The following is a 26,496-nucleotide window of genomic DNA, read 5'->3' as shown; positions in this document are numbered from 1 at the left end:
AGACATAAAAAGAAGACTGCTGAGCATGCGGTCGGAAGTCTTTGCTGTACCGACTACCACTTCATTATTCCCATGTAGCTCCGTCATATCTTTCCTTAGGCAGACCCGGTGTTAATGACGTAGCTTCAGGAAGAACTTAAACGGTAAGTTTAGTTACCTCATTACACCAGCCTACTAGTGTTACTAGTATTACGTTGTACAGGTTGGAGTCGATGATTCCTTCTGAAAGACCTGAGGCCACCAAATCGATGGGTGAATCTCCATGATGCACCTTTGCAATCACCGCCACCCAGTTGGATGAACACCGCATGCTTCAGGTCCACTATTTGCACTGAGACACACGGCCATCCTGCACCGTCGAGCTTGCTACAATCGTTTATTCACGCTTTGAATAACGACCAAAGCCATCTCAGTATAAACCACTAAATACCTAGCTCACTCATAGCTAATCCAAATCCTGGCAACAATAATAAAAAAGTCGAGACGTTGTGCACTATTCAAAGCATGCAGCAATCGCTCGAGTCCATCGGCTCTCTCGCAGCTGCCTCCCGCATTTCTTCCATGCGCTTGATGACGTCCGTCAGCTGCAGTCGATCCCCCGGCTTGGGCTGACACATGTCCTCGACGAGTTTCCTGTGCCTCTCGTCATGAATGAGCTCCGACACGCTCTTGTCCAACGGGTCAAACTCTTCATCGCCCACACACTTTATCTCTCCCTTTGCAATCGACGACCGCGACGCCACCAGCACATCCAGCACACACAGGCCAAGGGAATAGATATCGTCTTGGAAACCAGGGCGACGCAGTAGCTTCTTGTCCTTCCAGCAGTTTGGCGCTCTCCAGCCAAGTTCGTGGAATCTTTCGCTCTGTATCGCTTGGTTCTGCAGCGCCAGAATGCCCAGGCCAAAGTCCGTCAGCTTCACTTGGCCATCGGCAGCAACGAGGATGTTGGCGCTCTTCAAGTTGCCATGCACCAGCTTCTTGTCTTCGTGCAGATACTTCAAGCCACTCGCAGCTTGGAGGAACAAACTCCACAGTGCGTGGCGTTGGTTGCGGTAGGGCCACGGCTGCTCTAGTTGATCACTGTCTCTTCTACGTCTCTTGTCCGCCTGCACTTGTCGCTGGCGACTCAGATACTTCACGAGAGACTCATTGGAGGCGTCTTGACACACCACAAGAGCGGGGCGACTGCAGTGCATACGATTTCAGTACATTCGGATGGTCCATGGCGACCCAGCTCTCCACTTCTTGTCGGAAAGCCTCAATAGCGTCCGCGTGGATAGTCAGGCGCTTGACCACGACTCGGAAAGTCTTTGGCGGTCGCTCTCCTTCGTCTCTCTCGGGTTTCTTGCCGTCTTCGGGCTTCCTGTCGACCCAGACACCGCGATGAGCTGTCCCCACGGACCCTTGCATCACCTTGTCCCGTGAATAACTCATCGCATACGGAGGGATATACCAGTCCGGGATCTTGGCTACACGTCCGTTCGACGAGCGTACAACGGAGAAGAAAACCTTCTTCATACTGGCCACATGGTTGACGGTATTGCCAGGCTTGAAAAAGTCAATTTCGAACTTAAGCAGCGTCAAGGCCTCCATGGGCTCGTGTGGCAACATGTTTCGTGCAAACGGCAGCGCGTTCTTGGCGGCCCTGGCGCTCAGTTCGGCCTCCTCTTTCTCCCTATTAGCGTCGAGTTGCTATCTCCACGTCCAGCCAGGCTTCTTTAAAGCGCTAACCTTATCAGTTAGACCAGCACAGTTAACTGCACGGTCCAGTTTCGTTCCTATTGCTACCAAGTCCAAGTACATTCGTCTCATACTGGCTAGGTGGAAGACGAACTTGTGCGTCTTGTAGCAATGTAGCCATGTACTCTCGACAGCTCTCCACGACTTGATGGAAGAGCGCGCCTGCCATATCCGGCGACACTTGGCATGTGTCTGTGTGCTCAGTCTGCAAGAGGCGTCGGTCCGACCGGGAGCCGTTTTTCCGGTCTTTCTTCAGCTTTTTCTTGGATGAGCTGCTTTGGCTTCGAAAGATGCCGCGGGGCTTCGACGTTTGTGTCTGGACCAGCAGCCCAACCTCTAGAGCCCACTGCAACATGGACGCGAACATGAACTGGTGGGGCTGCGCGGATAGCGCCCGGCTTGAGTCGAATCCATTGAAGCGAAAAAGAAAAGTGAACTCAGCTTTGACTTGAATAATGTACCTACCGTCTTTATTTTACTATACCCCGACTAAGTTGATTGAGTTATAAAACAGATAAGATACAGTATCATTCTTGAGGACAGACGGGTAAATTACTGCTTAAGAATATTTCGAAACAGTATCTTTCACTGAAACCTTTCGCCAAGCGTTTCTTGAATAGCGATGCAAAGTTGGTTAGGATCACTCATTTTTTATGTCACTACACATGCGCTGCAGCTACTTCGAAGGAATCGTAGGGAAGGCATCAGTCCGAGACTTTGTCCATGGGCAATTACACTATTATTGAAGCGATATCTTGGTGTTGTCGTCTACGCTGTTAGCGTTTATTTAATTCAGGAGTGGTTGCTGTACTGCGAAACCGTGTGTATCGGACACCGCGAAATCATTCTAAGATGCCTTTTAATAATTAAGATATTCACTCAAGGAGTCACTACATTCAAGACCGCGTACCTCATTCGACCGTTTGCTCAGCTACAAGCCTATAGCGATTTTTACTATTTCCTGGATCTCCCAAGGGCCATGTAGCCTTACGTTACTTCATGGGTGCAAAGCCGAAATTGCCTTGGGCGTTGTTGCCTTGTATTGTATAGAGGCGGTCCCTAGGTGTGGTATGTGGTGGTGTGGTGGTGACGGGTGCGTGCAAAACAACAAATGACTAGATAAGTACTAAACCCTTTCACTACCAGAGTTTTTTTTTACTTTGTCCTCCATGCGGTGTAGTACCGGTAAGGACATGCCGGTATTGGCTGAAAAGACCCCAAAAGAATGCTACACTGGTAAAAATTGCACGTACAAGTATTTATTTTAATCTTAATAATAAATCTACTGCGCTTTCATGTTTATTATAACAAGTCGAAGATAGCAACTTTCTAGTACATGTACTTAAGTATACCATAAGCGAAGTTCTATTATAATAACTAGCCAAGCGCCGCCGCTACGCGGCGGTAATTTCGGTTTTACTCCAGATTTTTGCCTTCCCGCCTTCGCTTCGCTTTGGCGGGATAATTAGTCCAAATCCTCTGAGTCCCCCATGTGCCTAAATCGACTTCTTTAATTTCATAAATCTGCGTTTCTTTTGCTACAAATTGCTGAGCTCCCAGTAAGCCGTGTAAATATTTCTACCGGTACAAAAGACTGAGACCCTAGCATCATACTTACCATGCTCATAAACGATTACGCTAGTGATCTTGGCAAAGTCTCTTTGTTGTTGTTGGCGATCACTGTACCTTAATCTTCCACCCAGAAGCACCTGCACTTCAGTCTAAAAACGCTAAATAATATATTTAGTTTAGCGTCGTGATCAATTTCACGGGCCGTTTCTGAGACCTAGATTGCAACAATGCAAAGAATATCTGTCCAGCTTGCATCAAATACCCGCTTGTACTGCCTGGTTAAGCTTGTAATAAACTGACTATTAACCACTTCGCATACCAAACTCGCTACTTTGAAAGAAAATTAAAAGTGTAACAGTTTGAATATTTAATAAAAATATTCAGGCTGTAGCATTTTCTTATGCATTGAAGTGTGTTCATTTTGTGCTGATTCAGAATTAGTCATTAGACACTCCAATTTGTGCCTGTTATGGTTATACTGTAGCCTTTGGATATAACGATGCGTCGCACGACGCCTTTTGTTGACGGCGGTATTTTTATTTGATACTTAAACGATGATTCCAGGATGGTTAAACGTAGATTAGGCTCTAAGTTGATTAACGTTTCTTTACGGGCCTACTTATAATAACCATAATTTACACCTCTCATGTTGTGTTGTTATCTTACCGCTGCATGTAAAACCTTATTCTACGCCTTGTCGGCAACGCGTCTGCCTATTAAGAAGTATCAGAATTTTGTTGTCTAAATAAACGCTTAGGAAACAATACAGTAGTAATTGTCATCAGCACATATTACTTCTTTTCCACGTCAATCTAAACCATCTATCTTTGTGGATCTAGTGACAACGTTTATAAGCACAGCTTTGTTCTTACGGCAAGCCCACACGACCGGCTACTGCTGTACATGTAACATGTACGATTTAGCAATACCAGAAATAACTTATTATTAATAATGCTAATATCTTTACAATAAAAAAATTGAAATTATCATTTTAGTCAGTGTAACTCGCAGATCCTACTGAGTACAGAGTATTTAGTATACTTAAACCATGTCCTCGGAAACACGCATGCTTACGTGTACGCTAAGCACCCTGCCCTCCGTTTAGTACTCAAATATCAATGCATTATGAAAAAGTATAAAATATTAAAACGATGCCGCCTTCGGATAATGTATTAGCTTTGTGCAAATCCCCATATGTAAACTGGGAAACACATGCATTTATTGATGTCAATTACACATTCTAGTTTTAACCAATTGAAGCCACCTTCGCTGCGCTCGGCAGCCAGTAGAAATATTTAAATTATTTTATCCAATGATTTGTCCGGAAAAGCGTGACAGGCACGACAATTTAGTGTGACGGACAGACAGGTTGCTGCAGTAGATGTTTAAGATTATGTAATTACACGAAACTATATTTTAAAATTATTGCGTTCATCGAAGCGAAAATCAAGAAGTTTCATTCGTTTTGATGCCCCCCCCAAAAATGACATCTGCTGGTTAATAACATGCCCGTAGAAGTTTTTCCTGAAATTTGTGAGTGGTAATGGACACTAGGTTTCTTAGCTAGTACATATTTCCACAAGCGATGTGAGCCTTCATTGACTACCTGGTGCCTATCTGTCTTTGCCCTATTAATAGTACTTCAAAGTAAGAAATGCTTGGTATTGTACTTTTAAAAAAAGTATTCTACTGCCGTACACACAAAACATTTGAATTTCTCGGTGTGTTGAAACTGAATCCAAAGTAACATTTTCACGTCCTCAAAACACCATCAATTGTAGGAGGGGGCAGTAGCTTAGATTCTATCCTTGCTGTCACGACATCAGTGGAGCTTCAGAACGAAAATGACGAGCTATTCTGCAATGACATTCAGTTTCTTGGGGCGTGAATGGATGAAAACCATGAACACGACATACGCCTAGCATCAGGGCATAAAGCTAAAACATACACCAACTGTGGATTCTCACGCTTTCGCGAGTTTCTTCCGAAGGCGACGGGCAGGTGCGTTGCACTTCGTATCTTCAGCCGGTGGAGTTGAGGGCACCTGGGTGGTCTGCGTAGTAGCTGTCGGAGTTTGCTTTGCGGGATTTTCCTGCTTTCCCGTTGATGAGGCTTCACTCTCCGTTGATGAAGCCTGCTCCGTCTGCTGCTCAGTCTCAGGAGATCCCGATGACTCGCCTTGCTTCTCCTTATTTTCCGAATCTCCCGCTTCCTTCGACGCTCCATCAGTCGTTGGCGTTGATCCACCTCCCCCACTTCCTTTTAGCGGCACGCAGCTAACTACAATATACAAATATACAAGACAAGAACATGTGAGTATCAGCTCACCGACGCTCGAGTCTGAGGTTACGCACCGTATGCTTGCCACTGTGCGTTCTGGAACGCCAGCTAGTAGATCGCCAGAATGCACTTGTCATAACTGCCTGCCTACGTGGATGAAGCCTGTGGCGCCTAGCAAGAATAAGAAGACGAGAAGATCCACCACAGCCAGGTTTGAAAATCTGAATGCTGTAGCTCGAATATTTAAACTAGACGAAGCGCCTCCCGCTCACCCACAAATAAACTCACTTTTCCTTTTTTCCTAATGAAGACCAAGTCAACCACAAAACCCAAGATTCGTCGCGACCCTCTGCTAGCCAAGGCGCGTCATTTTGATGTATCAAATCTGCAAGGCGAATCAAGGACCTTCAGACATGGGGCGAAAGCAACACGACGAGGACGACTACGTCACCTACACGATCATCACAAGCCCCGCAACCGAGCACGCTCCAGCCGACACGGCCAAGATCCACATCCCCAAGTTCTACGGGGGCAACGCTAAGGACTGGCTGCGATGGAGCATGCGCTTCAAGAGCCTCGCTCAACGGAAAGGTTGGACAGTCGAGCAAGCCGCGATGCAACTTCTTCTTCTCCTGGACGGCGAGTTGAAGTGCGACGTCGAGGACAACGCCAGACAGACGGTCCAGAACGGCTTATCCTTCACCGAGTTCTACGAGAGCATTGGAAGGCTGTTAGTCCCGGCCAACTACAGCGAGACGCTCGACGAAGAACTATGGAGCCTGGTGAAGCGCTCTAACGAGAGCGTCCAGCAGCTCTACAGACGGCTCAAGGAGCTGGTACGCATGTTTGCGGAGCTGCCGACTAACGCGGAAGTCATCCGTGAGGTTCAGCAGTGCCGGTTCTTCAAGGGAGCTATGCCGCACGCATGGCAAGACAAGCTCGCAGCATCTGGCGTCGCTCACGAACGAATGAGTGAGCTGATCCAGTATTTTGAGCGCATAGAGATGCGAGAAAAGGCTGGTTGCAAGGAGAAAGAAAGCAATAGTTCCAGCAAATTATTGCGCCCTTCGCGTTTCAACAAGCCCGAGAAGTCGGATCGTCACAAAGGTAACAAGGACAAGAGCAACCACGCGTCTTCGGCCTCGGCAACCAAGAACCCGAACAAGTTGTGTACTCACCATCAGACCTCGTCACACAACACCGCTGACTGTTTTGCGCTCAAGAAACAACAACAGGATGAGCATAAACGCGCTGATGCAAAGAAGAAGGCAAAGCCGAAGAAGTACCCAAGACTGTACAAAGACCGCCACAGTGACAGCGAGTCTAGCGACGAGGACAAGTACAAGTTCATCGGACTGGTGGATCCAAAGCCCGTCGCCCCCAAAGCGCCTCTACGCATCGAGGTACAACTGCGCAAGGAGAGCAAGAAGATTCATGCGCTACTCGACAGCGGAGCCTCCAAAAGTGTGATCAACGCCGACACGATGAAAGTCTTGTCGTCACATGGCCGCAGACAAGTCGAGTCCAAGACAACGTTCCAAATGGTGGGCGGCCAAGTCAAGAGCGATGGTACCGCTGTGCTGCAGTTTAAGTTTCCGCACCTAAACCCGACGACCAAGATTACCCACCGATTCGAGATCCTCGGTCACAGCTCTGACCCAATGGTCATTGGACGAGATCTCATGGAAGCACTGGGCTTAGTGCTCAATTTCAAGGATAAAATTGTCCAATGGGACGGCTACGCTACCACGCTTAATACGGGCCCTCCCAGTGAAGCACCGGCGTCGACAGTGACGACGGACAACGAGTTTCCTGACGAATGCAAGGAGACTGTGGACACGGCCGTCAGCCCAACAGACCTGATGCCCGACACCCTGTAAGGAGAAGTAGCAGCTCGCTACCTGAAACTGCTGCAAGGCTACGCACATCTGTACGACGGACACCTCGGACGAATGCGCTTCAACGACTATGTGCTACCTCTATCACCTGACTTCAAACCAGTACATGCAAAACCGTACGCGATTCCGCGTAGCATAGAAGACAAGGCGAAGGCTGAGATTCAACGACTCGTGAATCAAGATGTTCTCGAACAGATCTACGGCTCGGAAATGGCTTCACCAGCATTTTTCCTGATCAAGGAAAACGGGACGTTACGTCTGCTGATTGATTACAGAGTTCTCAACAAGTACCTACGTAGAAGCCCGTATTACGTGCCTAAAATCCGCGAGATCCTGCTGCGGCTCGCTGGAGCTAAATTCCTCTCGTCGTTCGACGCCAACATGGGCTACTACGCGCGCCGGCTCGCCCGACAGAGTCGCCCGTATACCGCTTTTTTGTCTCCCCTGGGGCAAGTTTCAATACAAGAGACTACCCATGGGCATCGCTACTGCTCCTGATGAGTATCAGTCGTGCATGGAGAAGATCTTTGGAGACCTGCCGTTTGTTGTCGTGTACCTCGACGACATCCTCGTATTCTCCAGCACTGAAGATGAGCACCTGGAACACCTACGTGTGGTGTTCGATCGTCTGGACCAATTCCACATCACACTTAACGGCAAGAAGTGCCACAACTTGCGCGACTCCGTTAACTACCTTGGCATTACGCTGACGGCTAAAGGTATTCAACCGCAGGCCAAACGATTCAAGCAATTCAGCAGATTGCAGTTCTCAAGAACAGAAAGGAACTTCGTAGATTCCTCGGAATGATCCACTACTACAGGGACATGGTGCCTAATAAGGCTGCTCTATGTGCTCCGCTCAACCGGCTCACGAGCAACAAAACTCCATTCACATGGCTACAAAGCGACACGGACCCGTTCAACGCGATCCAGAAGGCCTTTGCTGAAGCTGTTCTCCTCGCATTTCTAGATTTCAGCCGCCCTTTTCACGTGTATGCCGACGCCAGTGGGAAACAGCTTGGAGGTATTATCATGCAGCAGAACTCGATTTTGGCTTGCTATTCTCGTGCTCTGGACAAGTATCAAGTCAACTACACGACAACGGAGCTAGAGCTTCTCTCGATTGTGTCTCTACTCCGCGAGTACCGTACCATGCTGCTGGGGTTCGAAGTGGTCGTACACACTGACCACAAGAACCTCATTTACCCGACTGAGAACAACCTGCGAGTGAAACGTTGGAAACTTCTGCTCTCCGAGTATCGTCTCACGCTGCATTATATCAAAGGCGCGAAGAACATCGGAGCGGACGCTTTCTCTCGAATGCGGTTTGAGTCCCAGCAACAGCCGTCAATAGAGGAAGACGTCTACGCAGTTGAAGAGGAACCCGCGTGTGTGATGCACGGACCTGTCATCCGTGAACAACAAGTCAAAGACGAAATGATCCAGAAGATCAAGACTGCGTGCCTCGCAGGTGACAACAACCCGGACTATAAGCTTAGGTCACTTCTAGGATGTACCCTGGTGGCGTATCACGGCCGAGTAATTATCCCCGAGTCGCTTCGAGAAGATCTCGTCGACTGGTACCACCAGAACCTAGCACATCCGGGGTCTGAACGGCAGTTCAAGACCATGCGCCAAGTTCTATACTGGCCGGCATGGAAACGTTCATTACAGCGCAGCTCAAGAAATGTATCGTCTGCAAGCGTGCAAAAGTACACGGTGGCAAGCAGGACTATGGCCTTTTGCCCCCAAGATCACTCAAGACTGTTAACCCTTGGGATCTGGTTCATGTGGATTTAATTGGGCCTTACGAGGGAGGTGGATACGGCATCACGATGATCGATCACGCCACGCGATGGCTTGAAGTCGGCGTTCAACCAGACAAGGAGTCCCGCACAACAGCCGAAAGCTTCGACCGAGAATGGCTTTGTCGCTACCCTCGACCTCGACAGGTGATCCATGATACCGGACCTGAGTTCACTGGCGAAGAGTTCCAAGAATTGCTGAGGAGTTACGGTATCGAAGCGAAGCCAATTACCGTCAAGAACCCCCAAGCCAACGCGATTTGCGAGCGTGTTCACATGGAGCTGATGAATATCGTCAGATGCTACGAGACAGTGGACTGGAAGAAGTCTCTGTACTATGCAGCGTTTGCTGTGCGTGCTAGTTACCATAGCATTCTCAATGCCTCACCTGGACAGCTGATCTTCGGACAAGATATGATTTTTCGCCAGCTGTACCAAGCCAACTGGAGCTACATGTCCAAGAGAAAATTTGAAGCGATTCTACAAGACAATGATCGCGAAAATTTCAAGCGAATCGCACACTTCTACAGTGCTGGAGACCACGCTGGAGACCACGTAATGCTGCGTGTTCCCAAGGCGTTTCGGGCGAAGACACGAGCTGTTGCTCAAGGCCCGTACACTATCAAGCAGGTACATGACAATGGCACGGTCACTATAGACAAAGGAGCCACGACACAACAAGTCAGCATCCGCCGTATATTCCCTTGCTAACCGAACAGGTTCATGGGGGGAGTATGACATAACTGCCTGCCTACGTGGATGAAGCCTGTGGCGCCTAGCAAGAATAAGAAGACGAGAAGATCCACCACAGCCAGGTTTGAAAATCTGAATGGTGTAGTTCGAATATTTAAACTAGACGAAGCGCCTCCCGCTCACCCACAAATAAACTCACTTTTCCTTTTTCCTCAAGAAGACCAAGTCAACCACAAAACCCAAGATTCGTCGCGACCCTCTGCTAGCCAAGGCGCGTCACACTTGCCATTGCACGATGAAAAGTCGACAGGCATATCCGACGTCTGGGTAGACCCAACAGCGCCACCCTTGTACTCGTCCTCGCAGTCATCGCCGTGAAGAACCATCTTGTCGTCAAGGTAGATCTCACAGGGCCCAGTGTGGGTGAAGCCACCACCACCATTGCCCAGCCACTTGACTGTTGCGTCGGATGGAACGGGCTGCGCGTCGCCGTTTTCCAGGGTGTTTCCGCATTTCTGTCCCTTGACCATATCCAACACTAGACATGCTCTTCTCCTTTGCCATCGTCTTGAACTTGCCGACCTGATCACCGCCGGATCCGATGTCCCAGTAGTTGTCTACCATAACATAAAATCTCCGACCTCCGACAACCTCGACCTGTACATAAATGGCGGCACATCTAAGTCAGTAGCTCTTAAAACGAATATATTAAGTTTTCTTTTTTAACTGTGGGCCACATTGAAAATGTATTCACAAACAAAAAGGAGGGCAGAGCGGTAGCAGTGCAGCGGTGGCAGGGCGGTGGCAGGGCGGCGGCAGGGCGGTGGCAGGGCGGTGGTAGGGCGCCGGCAGGGCGGTCTCAGTGCGGTGGGAGTGCGGCGGCAGAGCGGTGGCGGTGGCAGGGCGGCATCAGAGCGGTGGCAGTGCGGCAGGGCGGTGCACAGGCCGGAGTGCTTAAGAATTAATAAGGCAATACATGTACATTTAATTGACTCTGGCTACATTATGCTCTACGTAATATAAAAATAATGGATCTCCACGCAGGGATGTTGCATGTGTTGTTCCTAATGACGAGCAAGCTCCCTGTGGCGCTGCTACCCACCTCTTCTAAAATTTACTACTACATAGTAGCATATTATTAATAAGTCTAAGATTTTGAACTAATGTGTGGTAGTGATTGCACTGGTCGGAGAAGTCGGAGAAATGACTTTATGCATGTGATATGCCTACATATTGAAATTTGTAAGAGCATATCCATATTTCCTGAGTCCCCTCCGACCCGATATGTCGGAGCCAACTCCAACGAGGTTCAGCCTAACCCTTACCATTTGGATTGGCCAAATCATCTTGTCAAGACCGTACGATTGGCTGTCTAATAAAAAAAAATGGATGATTGGTGATTAATACCAATACTAAAACTAAGTAGGGTCGGAGAATTGATGATATTCATCCATAGTAATCCATCCAACATTCGGACCATCCTTCCACGACGGCTTGGGCTGTTCGAGGTAGCCATGGGCTTCGGCGCGGGTGATGAACGCCCCGAATACAAGAGCCGAGGAAAACGCGGCCCCAGCAAGCATAGACTTTTGCCTTCCTGTTACTTATTGGCCAGCATGGCGATCAAACGCCGAGTCGCCGAAGGCGGCGAAGAGTCGGTAGAGGCCAGACAGATGCTGGACAGAATTAAGTGTGTCAACACAATAAAAGACTTACTTTCATTAAAGCAATAGTAAGTACTAGAGTAAAACAGATCCTACGAGCACTTGGATAGAGTGCGCCAGCAGGCAGAGGCTGTCTGCCAACCAGTGCGATGAGGACTTGAAGGCAGAAGGGAGAGATGCCGTCCGAGGACGCGCTCACTTCTTCTTCTGCCTCAGACTGAGCACAAGTCTAGAGAATAGGTAGTTAAGAGTAAAAGTAAATAAACTGTTTTGAGAGCTACTCTACAGCGTTCATTCTAACATTTCAAGTAAGATGGACAAGACTTCTGAGACCAACATGAGCAGGCTGCAGTTCCACGGGAACAAGGCGCATTTCGCTGGATGGAAGGACAAGTTCGTGGATCATCTGGCTGCTAAGAGCGACGCCATCACGATTCTCGAGCTTCAGCAAAAACGGGCGAATCCGATGACGCGCTATGAGGATTTGCTCAAATCCCAGCCGTCAATCCCGCCTCTCGAAGGAGAGCGTACGGCGGACCGCGTGCAGGCCCACGAGCTGCAAGAGGCGCTGCTCAGGGGACAGAAATCCCACATCAAGGATCTTCTGAACTAGACGCTGCCAAGAAACTTCGCTGACGAACGGCTCATGCGTATGCCGGTCTATGTGATCTGGAAAGCCGTTGGGAAACGTTATGGTCTCAACACTGCGTCCGGCGTGGTAGAGCTGGTGCAGAATTTCGAGAGAGTGGCCAACTCGGACTTCAAGAATATTTCGCATCTGTTTCAGCAGCTCAAGGCTGCTCGCGAGCAAGCGAACAGGAACAGCATCGAGGCACTGGGTGAAAAGATCATATCGTCCCATCTCATGCTCATCAAAGTCCTGGCTATTCTGCCTGGTCATCTGTGGGGCTTCGGAATTGAATTTCAATCAGGAGACTTCACGGTTGAGAAGGTGGAGCAAAAACTGGTCGCTATCTTCGGTACCAAGAGCAAGGCGCAAATTATGGCGCTGGGCAAGGGCATTGCGGTGAACCACGTGTAAGCCGGGACAGCCAAACCTAAGCCAAGTGCACTGGGCAAGCGAAAGGCCGCACCCGAGCCCATCAACGATCTGCACTACAACGTGGGGCATAAATCGTGCCACTACTGTGCTGGGGAGTTCAACGACATGAATGATGTCGGTCCTCATCTGATTGCTGCCTGCCCTAAAATGAAGTACGACTTGAGCCTGGGCGTCAAGCGTAGGGACATCTGGAGCCGCGGCAAACAAGTGGGCACTTGCTGGTCGAAGCCGCAAGGAAAGAGCAAGTCGGCTGCCAAGATCAAGAAACCAGCCCGCAAGCAGGTCCCGGTTGAGGACTGTCTACCGAAACCGGTGAATGCGTGCGAGACGGTGCAGCCAGCCGCTCCACAAACTTCACCGCCTGTCAGCCCGCCAACGTCAATGTTGACACCCGGCTACGAAGATATGCACGGCATCGAGCCAATGGACACGGACGAGTCCATGTCGTTCTTCGACACGCCTGTCAACGCGGGACAAGTCACGGAAGCACCAGCCGGTGATGGGCAGATCGCCGACATGACGGCAGGTGTCAACAAGATGGCAGTTGACTTGGAACAAGCGGTAAGATCCATGTATCCTTTTCTGCTTGACAGTGAAACATTTCTGACCAATGACTTTTGGGTACTCGATTCAGGATGCGAGTTCGGGTCAACCAGTGAGGAGTCCCGGTTCGTGGAGAAGAGACCCGACAACGGTTACATGTTTACATTTGCAGAAGGGTCTAAGCATACAAATACACACATTGGCACTGTGAAACTTTATTTGCATGGTCCGGGAGGTATCCGACCGTTTCAGTTTACAAACATTGCGCTTGTACCGCATGCTAAGTCGAATATTCTTAGCGAATACTGGCTACAAAGGGGAGGGTATCAGATTATAGGGTCAGCCAGTGGCGACTTTAAATTTGTCCTCTATAAGAACCAATTGGTTTTTGTGGCCAAGGCAATTAACGGGGCGTATTATATACAATCCAAAACAGTAAAAGAACGACAAGCGTTCTGCCATGCGGTGAAAACGCAACCATGCAAGCCATTGGCACTGCCAGGAGTGGGCAAAGTAGAGGCTGCACTAAAGGAATGGCACGTAAAGTTGGGACACTTGAACAAAGAGCAGGTGATCACAATGTTGACCAAACCAGTGGTAGCCGGTATGCCCACACTAAAGGCATCTGATCTAAGGCAAGTGTTATTCTTCTGTACAACATGTACGGAAATGAAGAAGAAACGGATGTCGTATCGCAAAGGGCTCAAGAGATGCAAAGCCGATCAGCACGATACACATGGACACAAATGGTCCGATGAAGACAATGGGAGTCTTTGGAACCGTGGGCACTTCTTGAGCATCATTGATGACAACACGTCATGGCGTTGGACATACGTTCTGGGGAACAAGAAAGAAGTGTTCGAGAATGTCCGAGAGCTCCTGCTGCAACTTGAACGTGAAGGAAAGTTCACAATCAGGAGGATTCGATCCGATGGTAGAACCGAGTTCGTGAACTCAGCGTTCAAAGACTTCTGCAAGGAAAAGGGCATCATCTTTCAGACATCAAATACATACAGCCCAGAAGAAAACGGGGCGGCAGAGCGGGATCACCAAAGCAAACTAGACAGAGTTCGCTGTGCGCTCAAAGATGCTGACATGGAGCATAGATGGTGGCCAGAAGCCTTGATCTATATGACCTATGCTCAAAACCGTACCCCAATGAGTCGGTTGGGTGGAAAGAATCCATACGAGATGGTGCACGGGAAACCACCCAACATTAGTGGCTTACCTGTGTGGGGTAGTATCTGCTTTGTCCACATACCGACTGCACTTCGCAAAGACAAGAAACTGTCTGCTAGAGCGCTTAAGTGCCGGTTCCTGGGTGTCTCAGAAGAAGCTAAGGGCTACAGACTATGGGATGTATATAACAACAAACACATCGTTGCTCGAGATGTGCTGTTTGACACAACCAATGTAGCAAACATTGTCAATCGAGCCTTTGACCAGTCCAACCCGGAGGTCACAACTCAATTTGCTCTGCGAGAGATACCCGGAGGAATGCGAGAACAGCAGACTGCTTCTGAGCAGGAGACTGCTGAAGCAGTGGGAGTTGCACCTCCTACTGTGCCTCCAATTGAGCCCGCTGAAGCAGTGGGAGTATCCAAAAGAAAACGGAGCGCAGGGTTAGTGGAAGCGTCACAGCCTGTAGCGCGACCCCGTCGAGAGACCAAACGACCAAAACGGTTCCAGGACTATCAGTGCTTCCAGGCAATCCTGGACAAAGCTAACGCGGAAGAGATCCTAGAAAACAAAGTTTCCATACCAAAAACTATCAGAGAAGCTCTGCGTGGACCCCATAGGGAGCAATGGAAACAGGCCCTAGAGTTAGAGTACGACTCTCTCATTGAGAACGGAACCTGGAGATTGGTACCACTACCGCCTGGCCGAAAGGCTCTACCATGTCACTGGGTGCTCGTGGTGAAATACAACGCTGACGGTACTATCGAGCGATTCAAAGCACGACTCGTTGCTCAAGGTAACTACCAAGAATTTGGAGTTGACTGTGACGAGGTATATGCACCGGTAGCAAGGTTTATGTCCCTACGCTTGGTGTTGGCCATTGGGACTATACTGGACTGTCATATCCATCAAATGGATGTCCACACTGCGTTCCTAACGGTACCATGGAAGGAGAACAGAAAATCTACATGAGACAACCTCAAGGGTTTGCGAAGCGAGGCCAAGAGCAGCTGGTCTGTGAACTTCTAAAGAGCATCTATGGGCTAAAGCAGGCCCCTCGCTTCTGGTATAGAGTTCTTCATACCTTCTTGACATCGATGGGGTTTGCTCGTTGCCACAAAGAGATTTGTATCTACGTGCAAAAAGTGGGAGATGAATGGCTTATTGTCGTGGTATATGTCGATGACCTCACTATTACGTTTCGTGACATGGGGCTCATCAACCGACTGAAAGTCGAGCTGTCAAAACGGTTCAAAATGAAAGATCTGGGAGACATTCACTACATCCTCAAGATGGAAGTGCGACGCAACAGAAAGCAGCGAGTGATGATGATCTCACAACGCAAGTATATCGCTGAGCTGATAGCTAAGTACAACATGGTGAACAGCTCACCTGTACTAACCCCACAAGTACCAGGGCTGACGCTAGAAGCTGAGACGAAGATGAATGCTAAGCAAATAGCAGCGCAGCCTTTCGACTACAGAGGCATAGTTGGATCACTCCAATACCTGGTTCGTGGAACACGACCTGACATTGCCAACGCGGTGAGAGAATTAAGCAAGTTCCTATCGTGCTACAATCGTACACACTGGGAAGCGGCTAGACGAGTCCTCAAATACTTGAAAGGGACGTCGACGTACGGTCTACTACTCGATGGAAAAGAGAGTGACGTGACTTATGAAGTGTACACACACGCGAGCTTCGCGTGTCAGCCAAAAGAACGCAAATCAGTCACCGGCTATGTGATCAAAATGACTGGAACCTGCGTGTCGTGGTGTAGTAGCAAGCAAGTAGGTGTTTCTCTCTCTACTGCTGAGGCAGAACTCATCGCACTAAGCGAAGATGCCAAGGAGAGCGAGTGGCTATGGCATCTTCTAGGAGAAATGGGATTTCCACAAAAGGGTCCGGTGCAAGTCTGGTGCGACAGCAATGCTGCCATCAGCATCGTCAGAAACCCAGAACACCACGAAGCAAACAAGCACATCGAAAAACGGCTTCTATTTACGAGAGATCTGGTAGAACTTGGTCATCTCAAGATAACCTATTGTGCCACAACAGAGATGGCTGCCGATATTCTGACAAAGGCGTTGTCAACCAAACAATTCCTAAAGCTGAGGCATAAGCTAGGAGTGATGGATCTAGAGCTTACCCCTTGTACTTAGTGGGAGTATTGGCCAGCATGGCGATCAGACGCCGAGTCGCCGAAGGCGGCGAAGAGTCGGTAGAGGCCAGACAGATGCTGGACAGAATTAAGTGTGTCAACACAATAAAAGACTTACTTTCATTAAAGCAATAGTAAGTACTAGAGTAAAACAGATCCTACGAGCACTTGGATAGAGTGCACCAGCAGGCAGAGGCTGTCTGCCAACCAGTGCGATGAGGACTTGAAGGCAGAAGGGAGAGATGCCGTCCGAGGACGAGCTCACTTCTTCTTCTGCCTCAGACTGAGCACAAGTCTAGAGAATAGGTAGTTAAGAGTAAAAGTAAATAAACTGTTTTGAGAGCTACTCTACAGCGTTCATTCTAACATTACTGCAAATTGAAGAATGAAAACGTACTGTCGTCTGTAAAGTATTTCAGGGGGGGGGGTACGGTGTTGTTTGAACACGTACAGTATATGCAGGTAATCGAGTGTATTCAGAGCGTGAAGTAATCATTTAATTTTTGAAAAACGGACTTATTAAAAGCAGTGATCGGACAATACAGTAAAGAAATGTTACAAGTATTAGCGGTTTTGCAGGCAATAGTAAATAAATGAGCGAGGAGAGAAACGATAATAAAGTAATGATATTGTACTGTGTTCTAAAATTGTAGGTGTTTCCAGTTCTATCTATCAAAAAGATGTGTGTTTTAGTTCAGAGCCGATTATGGGACGCCGACAATAAACACAATGACACGAGGTGAGTTTAGAAAACGTTACTGTACATGTATTACATTTTCAAAAGTCCTGTTTTATTGGATAAAGTCAGTGTCGCGAACGAGTATAAGCTCCAAAGGCTTATGTCGAATTACGACTTGTGGATGGCGCTCCTGCAACGTTAAATATCTGGCTCTTATTGCAACGTAAGCATCATTTTAGCAACGTTAGGCATAAAATCGTACTTGCACGAGCACTTTAGGTAAGACTTTGGATTTCGGGATGCAAATCTTCAAACTTGGAGGTGTGGCAGGAATTTTATCGCCCAACCTAAACCCAACCCAAACCTTCTCGGGTATTAACCCTATAGGGCCGAGCGGGCTGGGTTTAAGCCCGCGTGCTTCGCATCAAAATAGCAATTGCGATTTTTGACCAATTAAAGTCAGAAGTGCACGAAAGACTCTAAAATGCAACCCTGACCCGACTTGTCAGATTATATCGACTTTTCCGTGCCGCAGCCGAGCTTTACAAATTTCCCGCCTCCTAACCTTGCAGCGTGTCTGTCCGTCTGTCAATAAGTCCGTCGTTTTCCTTTCTTACTGCTTTTTCCTGCCTTTTCGCATGGCTACACTCGGCCTTTCTAATACAGTTTCTTCCCATCGTACCGACCGCGCCTACCTTTCTGACTCGAACTAACTATGCCAAAATTACAAATATATCCAAAAGCGGACACAATTAACTCGCGCCCTGATTGGGCAATACCTGCCGACCTGCGACACTGACTGGATCTGTCGCACGATCAGACCGTCTATCGCCCTCGCGATTGGACGTAAGGTAAACATTTCTGCCGAGCACGAAACGCATCGATTGGTTGCAAACAGCTAGGCGAGCTGCGCAGATACTTGATTATTGACATTCAGCTACGCAAATCCTGTCGTATGTACTGCAAATTGGGCACAGTAACCACTTTATTTTCTAAGAGCTCTACACACTTCTCAAATAGAGATATTTATACTTATTTATGTAGACTTCACAGACCGGTATTCTGTAAGAGCTCTGGGATGTTATTTTCCACACACTTTTCAAAGTAAAGACGATATTAATAGTACTAATATTATTAATATACGCTTCACAGGCCGCATTTGTAAGAGCTCGGCGATGCTATTCTCCACAGACTTTCTAAAGTAGAGACGAAAGTACTTTTTAATATTAAAGTAGGCTTCACGACCAGCGCTTTTTGTAGGGACTTTGCGAATATATATCATTTTAACATTACCTGGCACTCACCACTGTCACCGTGCAATGAAGGCGCGCGGCTGCACGGTCATTGCACTATCTGCTCCCGTGCACCACACCCGACGAATGCATGCGCACGGTACATAGTGATTTTAGTCACTTTTATTGCATGTAAAGTATTAAAAAAACTGAAAGTATATTATTCTAGCAAAGCAAAATATTAATATTTATAACATTTTAATATTTTGCCTTATAATAAATACCAGCGTTACAGTACCGTGCTATTGGCTAATATTTGGACGCAAGTAATTGGTTAAAACCATATAATGTGCTAACATACTTACAGTTTGCAAAATGGTGGGCCTTACGTGCAAGCAATGCGAGGCGAAGATTGACACGCTTCTGCTGAACCCGCAGCGGTCTACGACGGATACCCGGGCGCGCTGCGTCGGTTGCGGGAAGCTGCAGTACGGTTACGCGCTCCGTACAATCAGCGGACGGGGCAGCGTGCGGCACTGTATTGCCTGCAAGAACGGCCCAAAAGCGGTTAAGTTCTGGGAGGAAAAGCGTCCACCACCTAATTCGGCCGAAGTGCGCCGCCAGGAAAGCCTGCCAAACGTCGAAAAGGTGATGGGCCCTGACTGGTACCTCAAGAAGAAAAATAGACACAGCCGCCCTCGCAAGCTGACCGCCCGAAACGTCAGGTACATTGAGCAAAAGAAGCAGCAGAAGAGCAAGTAATTGGTAAGTATACCCTTTTAGCCCCTTACCCCGCATAGTTTTGTATCCAGGCTGACGGTGCAAGGCTTGGGGTCGCACATACTGTAAGCGGACTGTGGCGCCACCAAGCGTGTTGACGCGCCTATAGAGCGTAGCGCGCTTCAAAATATAATAAGACATGGGATAAACTGTGCACCGCTGCAAGTGGTGGTTCCTGTCCGCATTCACGTCACCGCAGATGGCACGTACACTCGCTCACGTGGACACACGCAAAACCATGCTATCTGTACCATCAGCTCTTATAGCGTATATTGCACTAATTGGCGCTCACAATTTAAACCACAGTATTGAGTGGGAACTACGTGCGACGAATAAGCTGCTGTTTACATAGATACTACCACTGCGTGACAGTGCAGACCGTACAGATGGACGTGGCAAGTCGATGTGGCTGTAAGCAGTACTGTACTTTAGTGCCCAGCCCACAATGACCGAAATAAGAGCTCGGTTGAGTCGCGGATGACTATAAGGTGTGCCCGCCTCGCGCGTGTATATCGCTTTGGCTACTGCTAACAGACGCGCGTTCAGCATACCTGTATCGCTGCGGAATGGCCTGTGCCCAGTTAGTGACGCGCTTGATTATACAGACTAAAACATCAATAGCGTAAGCACAGAAAGCTAGCACGACGACGCAAAAGTCCCGATAAAGAAACAGTGACCCCATGCATAGGTTGGGCTATCACGAGCGCGTGGCTAATACACTCATTAGCGACCTTGCGATATATGCACGGACACATCAAATAGCACGCCGAGCCGATAAGTAGGCAGCGAAAGTACTCTATCTAATGTACATATACTATTATTCAGATTAAGTCTAAACATCACTACGATCTGATACTCTGCCTACAGCCATATATCTTCGTATATTGCAGCCGGTAAAAAGAATGTGCACGCAGTTGGCCTCTTCGTCCGATCTGGACGAGGCCTTTTGTCGTACATATCGGACCCAGTATAATGTCAGTCGGAAAGGATTTACGCCACTCTGTTAGCCAGTAGCTATACAAATAAGTCAGAAATACTTATTTGTAAGTATTTCTGACTTATTTGTATAGCTACTAGTAAGATAAATGCATGCGGAAGATAGTAGAAATACCCTTCCATAATATCACAAACAGCTCAGCAGAATAACTTCAAAACATAATATTGATGTTTGTGGCGACCATCGGCAAATACTACCTATCCTAAAAGATACTTCGCGCGCGGAGCTGATTAACATTGCTCTATTCGACCGTCGCAGTCGATGATATGTGTCGACTGCCTCACGGCGATGATGTACAGATGGGTAATATGTGTGAGTAGGCGTATTTACTCTAGCTACACTGGGATTCCTCACCGATCTACGCATATTTCGTAGCATCATTGATACTGACCCGTCTTCCGTACAGCATATATTAGCTTTGCAACCACGCGCGCCTCCGATTCGTGTAATTTTTGAAGCAATGCGCTCAAACGAGATTATAGACAAAACCTTCCCGGGTAAGATGGTGCTCTTCTTGCAGCTCACGTTAAACCCTGGTCGTGTCTACCATAACATGTGAGCACTAAGGATACTGTCTGCGGTGTTGTTTTGAGCCGTAATATACGTAGCTCACAGTATACATGTACTATATGTTGCTTCGCTTTGAGTACAAATTCTAAGCCTACCGCAGCGCAGCGGAGGTGGTCGGCCCTCTCTACACCAACCAACCATGCCCTAGCGTCCGCGGAGCGGGCGCCCAGAGCGCTAGTCAGACTCTCGCCTATACGATACGTAATAATTTGTATTAGAATTCGATTTATAAAAACTCAGCACAATCTTTAATAACGAAAAGGAGAGGAGCGTGGACACACACAACTAATTTTCATTTCAGAGTTGTCGGCAAATTTCGCCACTCTTAGGGCCGTTCTTAGCCGATTTCTTGCAAGTGGATGAGAGTTAAGGTGGGCGGTACTTTTTGTGCTTGATTCGGCTAAGAACAAACTTAAAACTGGTGGATGGCCTTAGTGGCTAAGGTTGAAGGAGGGGTGGTTGACATCTAATATTAGCTTATAACTGCGATGTATCACTTTGATCGCTTTGCATTTGTTCTCTTCCACTATCGCAACAAATGCGCACACCCAGCGAGATCATAGCGATCACTCGTCGTCTTCGCGATCGAGCCAACGTCCAATGGCGATAGATTGACAGGGGACCGTTGGTTGCTGATGTGGACTGAGTGCTTCAGGAGACTTGATGGAATGAGCTGTATAAACTCAATGTGTCGTTCTATCCCGTCAGGTATGTCTCTCCTCCCGTCCACCTTCCGTCCACGGCCACCAACCCTAATTTCACACAGTGGACGTGGATCAAACGGACCATACGGCGTCCACTGCCATATGGATCCAAGTGAAATGATTGGGCCATGGAAGCATAATCCACCGTTATTTTTTGGCTAAGAACGGCCCTTAGTGTGATCGGCGGTCATTATAGCAGATAAATGGTACTCTGTTCAGCTAGTGTCGACTATATCACGATGTTGAGTAAAACAACAAAGGCAAATACGGTATGCGAAGAATTTACCGTGCACGTTGAGACTGCAGAAGCCGTACGAGCTCTATGTGCTCTTCACGTCCAAGGAGCGAAATACCGTACATGTGAAGTACGTCCGTGGAGGCACAAGGTAATTGGTTGCCAAGCGAGTCGTTGCTGTCGCTTAAGCGACGTAGTCTATCATGTTTCACAAACCTTTATACAGAATGTTGCTTAGAGGGTCGGAATTATATTTACTTTAACCGAAATTGTTTTTTTTAAAAGTCGATTTTAGCTCTTTTAAAACTCTGTTTTAGCAAAGAGGTAAAAATATCTGAAAAACACAAAAGGTTGTACGAAGTACATCACGAAACAGTATCAGTTTTTCCACTGCAAAATTGGACCTTGTTGGTCAACAAACACACCGCACCAAGCGGGTACTACATGTATCATCTGTACAAAAAAGTAAGAGTAGTGCTCGTCTATTGTAGTGTATGATCCACCTACTTACCTATTAGTACGCTGCAGTATCGAATCCGTAACATGAATCCAGCACAGACAGCACATCCATTCGAATTCCCAAATAGAACATGCGTCTTCGCAGTAATTGCGGTGCAAAGTTACCCGGCAGAGGCGTCGCGCCGAAGCCAATCAGGCATTCCATGGGGAATTCTCCATTATAACTGGTGGACGTGCCGCCATTCGGTCGACGGTTTTGCCTTGGCGTGATGTTTGACGGCGTGGGGTTGTACAAAACGTTTGCCGACGCTTTGCCTCGATTCTCTAGACCCTCAGGGAACGGATCCAGCAGCGCCTTGCCATTCACATACAACAGTTCAGGCGTATCATCTTTCACAGGCATAAAGTGCGCTAGACTCCCGCATAATGAGTCCGAGTGTTTCTTCATATCTTCGTTTCGAGACGATTCAATGACACTAGGACCCCAGGGAGAAAAGAAATACTCGTGTTTCGCCAACGCATAGGCGATCCAGAACGTTTCCTTGTCTCCAAACGAGAACTCCCGCTCAAATCGCTGCACCGTGACGAGCCAGAACATGACCGTCATGGCTTGACCCGCTCGTGATTTATCCACTGCCACTAAGGACGAGTCCTGTTCGTGAGAAGCTTCCCCTCTGTACGCATAGCTGTGCTCCAGCGTATCCGGAATCTTGGCGCCTCCACTCAATCCGAACGCAGCGTAGTCGAACTCGTTCAATAGAGTCTTCAAGTACGTCGAGTTCTTCACTTCCTGGTTGAACCACTCGTTACTCAACAGCACGCGGTCGTAGAAGAACGTGGTACCAGTTCTCTGGTACCCTTCTGTGGTTCGTAACACTGCTGGGTCTCTCAGGAAGACGTCGTCCACATCCATAAGCAGGACCTCTTTGATGTCTGTATAGAACAGAGCTAAGGGCTTCAGCCACCAGTTCCGGAACTTGTCCGCCGTCTCGCGCTTCATCACGCCTTGATCCACAAATTTCGCACAGACGTCCACGATCTCGACTCTGGCGTCCGCTTCTAACAACATGGCGCGGTTCTTTTCCGACATTTCATCCGGAAAGCAGTGGTACACTTGGATGAGCTCCTGATTGCCCAGACATCGAAGCTCTCGGATCAACGACAGCCCCATGGGGACCGCAGAGTTGTGCATACACATGACGATGCCTCTGTCGCGAGATACCGAAGCGTCGAACTGCTTTACGACATTCTTCTGCTTGCGCTGGTGGACGGTCGACGTGAACCAACGTCGTGATGGGCCCCCCATGGAGCTTAACAGACTCGAGAGCAGCGTCGTGGACGCCACCGCCACGCAGCATAGTACGCACAGCAAACGCTTGTAGTTGACTGCCCCACTCCGTGGTCGATGCATGGGGAGAGCTCGTTGGAGGAATTGCCACGGATGCGCGCCGTGTAATAATAGCTGTGCGGTGGACGCGCATACTTGAGGCAAAATTAATCACAGTGCCGGGCCTGGTCCGGAATACGGATCACAAGACGACAATTTACTGGCGACAAAAGAGGTCTGTGTTGCATTACAAAGTGTCATTACTCCCGTACAGCCCGTTTTGCTATAATTACAGCCCTGTATTAAAAAAAGCCGTATGTATTGGTTCTATACCGTAAACGGTATTACAGTACTGTATATACCAATAATAATATGCCTGGTCCCCGACTCGCAGTCTCCTCTTCACTCCAAGTCGATGAGAGCGTCCAAGTTAAAGGACCTCGAAACAGGTCATGGGTCTTTCAAACCAGAGACTTCGCTCTGGCGTCGCGCTGGGCTCTTCTTACTGTACTGCGGCGGGATAGTATACGTCTCGAGTCTTCTGTTGTCCAAAACGGTAATCCATCCGCCTCTCTTCCACGCTCGCGGTGCCAAGTTCGACCGCAGCGTTGCGCGTGACAAGGCCATCGTGCTGTGTATGCACGACAGTGTGGTTCCTATGGGGCTGTCGCTGGTCCGAGAACTGCGCTGCCTCGGCAGTCAGGAGCTCATCCAAGTGTACCACTGCTTCCCGGACGAACTATCGGCCACGTCTCGAGACAAACGTTTTGCTGCAGACTCGCGACTGGAGATCGTCGACGTGTGCTCGGACCTCGTCGAGAGTGGCAAGCTGGACGAGGAGACAGCCAGACACTTCCGCAGCTGGTGGATCAAACCATTGGCTCTGTACCACTCGAACGCCCCCGAGGTGATGCTCCTAGATGTGGACGACCTATTCATGCGCGATCCGGCGGTACTACGGACCACGGAAGGCTACAAACGCACGGGTACCACCTTCTTCTACGACCGAGTGCTCCCGAGTGACCATTTCTTCAACCATAAAGACGAGAAGAACGTCTCGTACTTGGAGAACGTGCTGCATACCTTCGACTATGCGAGTATTGGCGTAAAAGAAGGATATGAGCCGAGTGAGTATTTGAAGCAGTCATTTGCGTACAGAGGCGAAACGGCACATGAACAGGACTCGTCGCTGGTTCTCGTGGATAAATCACGAGCCGGACAGGCGATGGACGCGCTGTGGTGGCTCATTACGAAGGAGCGCTTCAAGAACGACTTTTCCTACGGCGACAAGGAGGCGTTCTGGCTTTCATTCGAACTTTCTAAGCAGGACTATTTCTTCTCTCCCTGGGGAGTCAGCGTTGTGGACTCGTCGACCGATAGGGACTTGGAGCGCCACAACGACTCGCTCTGCGGTAGTATCGCGCACTATATGCCGATCGAGGACCAAGAACCCGAGTTCCTATACGTTAACGGTAAAGCTTTACTGGATCCGTTTGCGGAGGGACTTACGAGTCACCACACTGCCACGACCAACGTGCTGTACAACACCAACCCAACTCACATTTCTCCACGTCAAAGGCGATCTCCGAACCGTGAGACCAAGTCTGGCTTCACAGGGGGATGGCCCAACGAGTGTCTGCGTGGGTTCGGAGCCGTCCCACTCCCAGACAACTTTGCACCGCAACTTCTACGTCGACGAATGTTTTACATGGGCACCCGGATGGACGTACCCGGCGCACTGCAAGCATGTTTTCCTTTCAATGGGTAAGCGCGAGGTCACCGGCAATTGCGGGAGTAACGAAATAATAGATGCACATATTTACGATGGTCTTGCTGTGCTCTGGAGCAGTTGCTGTAGCATTTATATCGCTTCCTGTTTGTTTGGACAGTAACCAGTCGGCTTTTGTCTTTTTCGATATGTTCATTGTCGAGCCGATCTTTCGGTCGATTGCCCGTGGGAACAATGACAAAACGGAAAGGCTGGTGTCCAGCTAACTACTGTACATGTACCGTTTTTTGAAGCGTAAGAGCTCATCAAAATTGTCAGTCCGTAGAACCTACGGACTGGCAATTTGATCTACTGATCCACTTCCACACAATGTGATGCTATCACGGTCGACACAAGAAGAAGTAGTGGACTTCCCTCTATCCTAGCGTGTGCTACATGTAGCTAGCAAATATTCCGTCGTTGGGGTCACTTCTCTCGCCGCACTAGAGCATCCAGCAAACACAAATTTAGGGAGTAAATGTCGTCTTGGAAGGATGGACGGCGCAATACTTTCGTCTTCCGATAATGAGTGGTTATCTTCTTAGGGATAGGGTATCCTATACTTGGTTGCACTAAGTGTGAAGACGGACCGTCGTGAATAGGTAAAACCTATGTTACGGAATAATTATATGTTAAGTGTGCGGTCTACACTAACGTTGTAGAGACACCATGGAGCCACCAGGACTGCAGGTCGAACTCGAAGAGAGCGCGCATGCGACACTGGACCGCTGTCGTGAAGCACGACCGGCCAACACGATACGAGCGTATGCACCGAAACAGCGAGAATTTAAGGCATGGTGTGAAAGAAAAGGTTTCCACGAGACTACTCGGTACCAGGTTACTGCAGCCAAAATGCACTTGTTTCTTCAAGAAGAAGTGGTCGATCGACAAGTCCGCACCAAAGGTTCAGCCCGCAAAGTTAGTGTTGCTACAGTAGAAATGTACGTGAATGCAGTCTCAGATTTGTACAGCGATCAGCAAAGCCGAGGGGCGAATTCGCACCCGCATCCTCGCAACAGTCTCATTAAAGGGTTGTTGACGTCGCTGAAGCGGGAAAGCCACGCCAAGAACAAGCGAGAGTATGCGGATCGCGGAGTTGGTTCGCTGTTAGATGAATATTGCACGACGAATGATCTCGTTTCCA

At 48.6% G+C, this 26,496-nt stretch overlaps 4 protein-coding genes across 4 annotated transcripts; 1 reads left to right on the top strand and 3 right to left on the bottom strand.

Annotated features, from left to right (window-relative positions):
- Nucleotides 1-497: 497 nt before the first annotated feature.
- PITG_04421 (protein kinase) lies at nt 498-2,110 on the bottom strand (the record flags this gene model as incomplete). The annotated part of the gene is made up of 4 exons (XM_002905996.1): nt 498-1,136; nt 1,213-1,366; nt 1,457-1,670; nt 1,792-2,110. The coding sequence occupies 4 exons, from the start codon at nt 2,108-2,110 to the stop codon at nt 498-500; spliced, it is 1,326 nt and encodes a 441-aa protein (XP_002906042.1).
- Nucleotides 2,111-10,396: 8,286 nt separating this feature from the next.
- Nucleotides 10,397-11,574, bottom strand: PITG_04420 (uncharacterized protein; the record flags this gene model as incomplete). The annotated part of the gene is made up of 3 exons (XM_002905995.1): nt 10,397-10,648; nt 11,317-11,363; nt 11,469-11,574. The coding sequence occupies 3 exons, from the start codon at nt 11,572-11,574 to the stop codon at nt 10,397-10,399; spliced, it is 405 nt and encodes a 134-aa protein (XP_002906041.1).
- Nucleotides 11,575-22,312: 10,738 nt separating this feature from the next.
- Nucleotides 22,313-23,449, bottom strand: PITG_04419 (uncharacterized protein; the record flags this gene model as incomplete). The annotated part of the gene is made up of 2 exons (XM_002905994.1): nt 22,313-22,943; nt 23,007-23,449. The coding sequence occupies 2 exons, from the start codon at nt 23,447-23,449 to the stop codon at nt 22,313-22,315; spliced, it is 1,074 nt and encodes a 357-aa protein (XP_002906040.1).
- Nucleotides 23,450-23,999: 550 nt separating this feature from the next.
- PITG_04418 (uncharacterized protein) lies at nt 24,000-26,289 on the top strand (the record flags this gene model as incomplete). The annotated part of the gene is made up of 2 exons (XM_002905993.1): nt 24,000-25,348; nt 26,043-26,289. 2 exons carry the CDS (start codon nt 24,000-24,002, stop codon nt 26,287-26,289), a joined length of 1,596 nt encoding a protein of 531 aa, XP_002906039.1.
- Nucleotides 26,290-26,496: the final 207 nt, after the last annotated feature.

This window comes from Phytophthora infestans, genomic scaffold (assembly GCF_000142945.1).
Source record: "Phytophthora infestans T30-4 supercont1.5 genomic scaffold, whole genome shotgun sequence".
Taxonomy (NCBI): domain Eukaryota; phylum Oomycota; class Peronosporomycetes; order Peronosporales; family Peronosporaceae; genus Phytophthora; species Phytophthora infestans.
The sequence above is the reverse complement of the archived record's forward strand: the minus strand, read 5'-3'. Positions and strand labels throughout refer to the sequence as shown.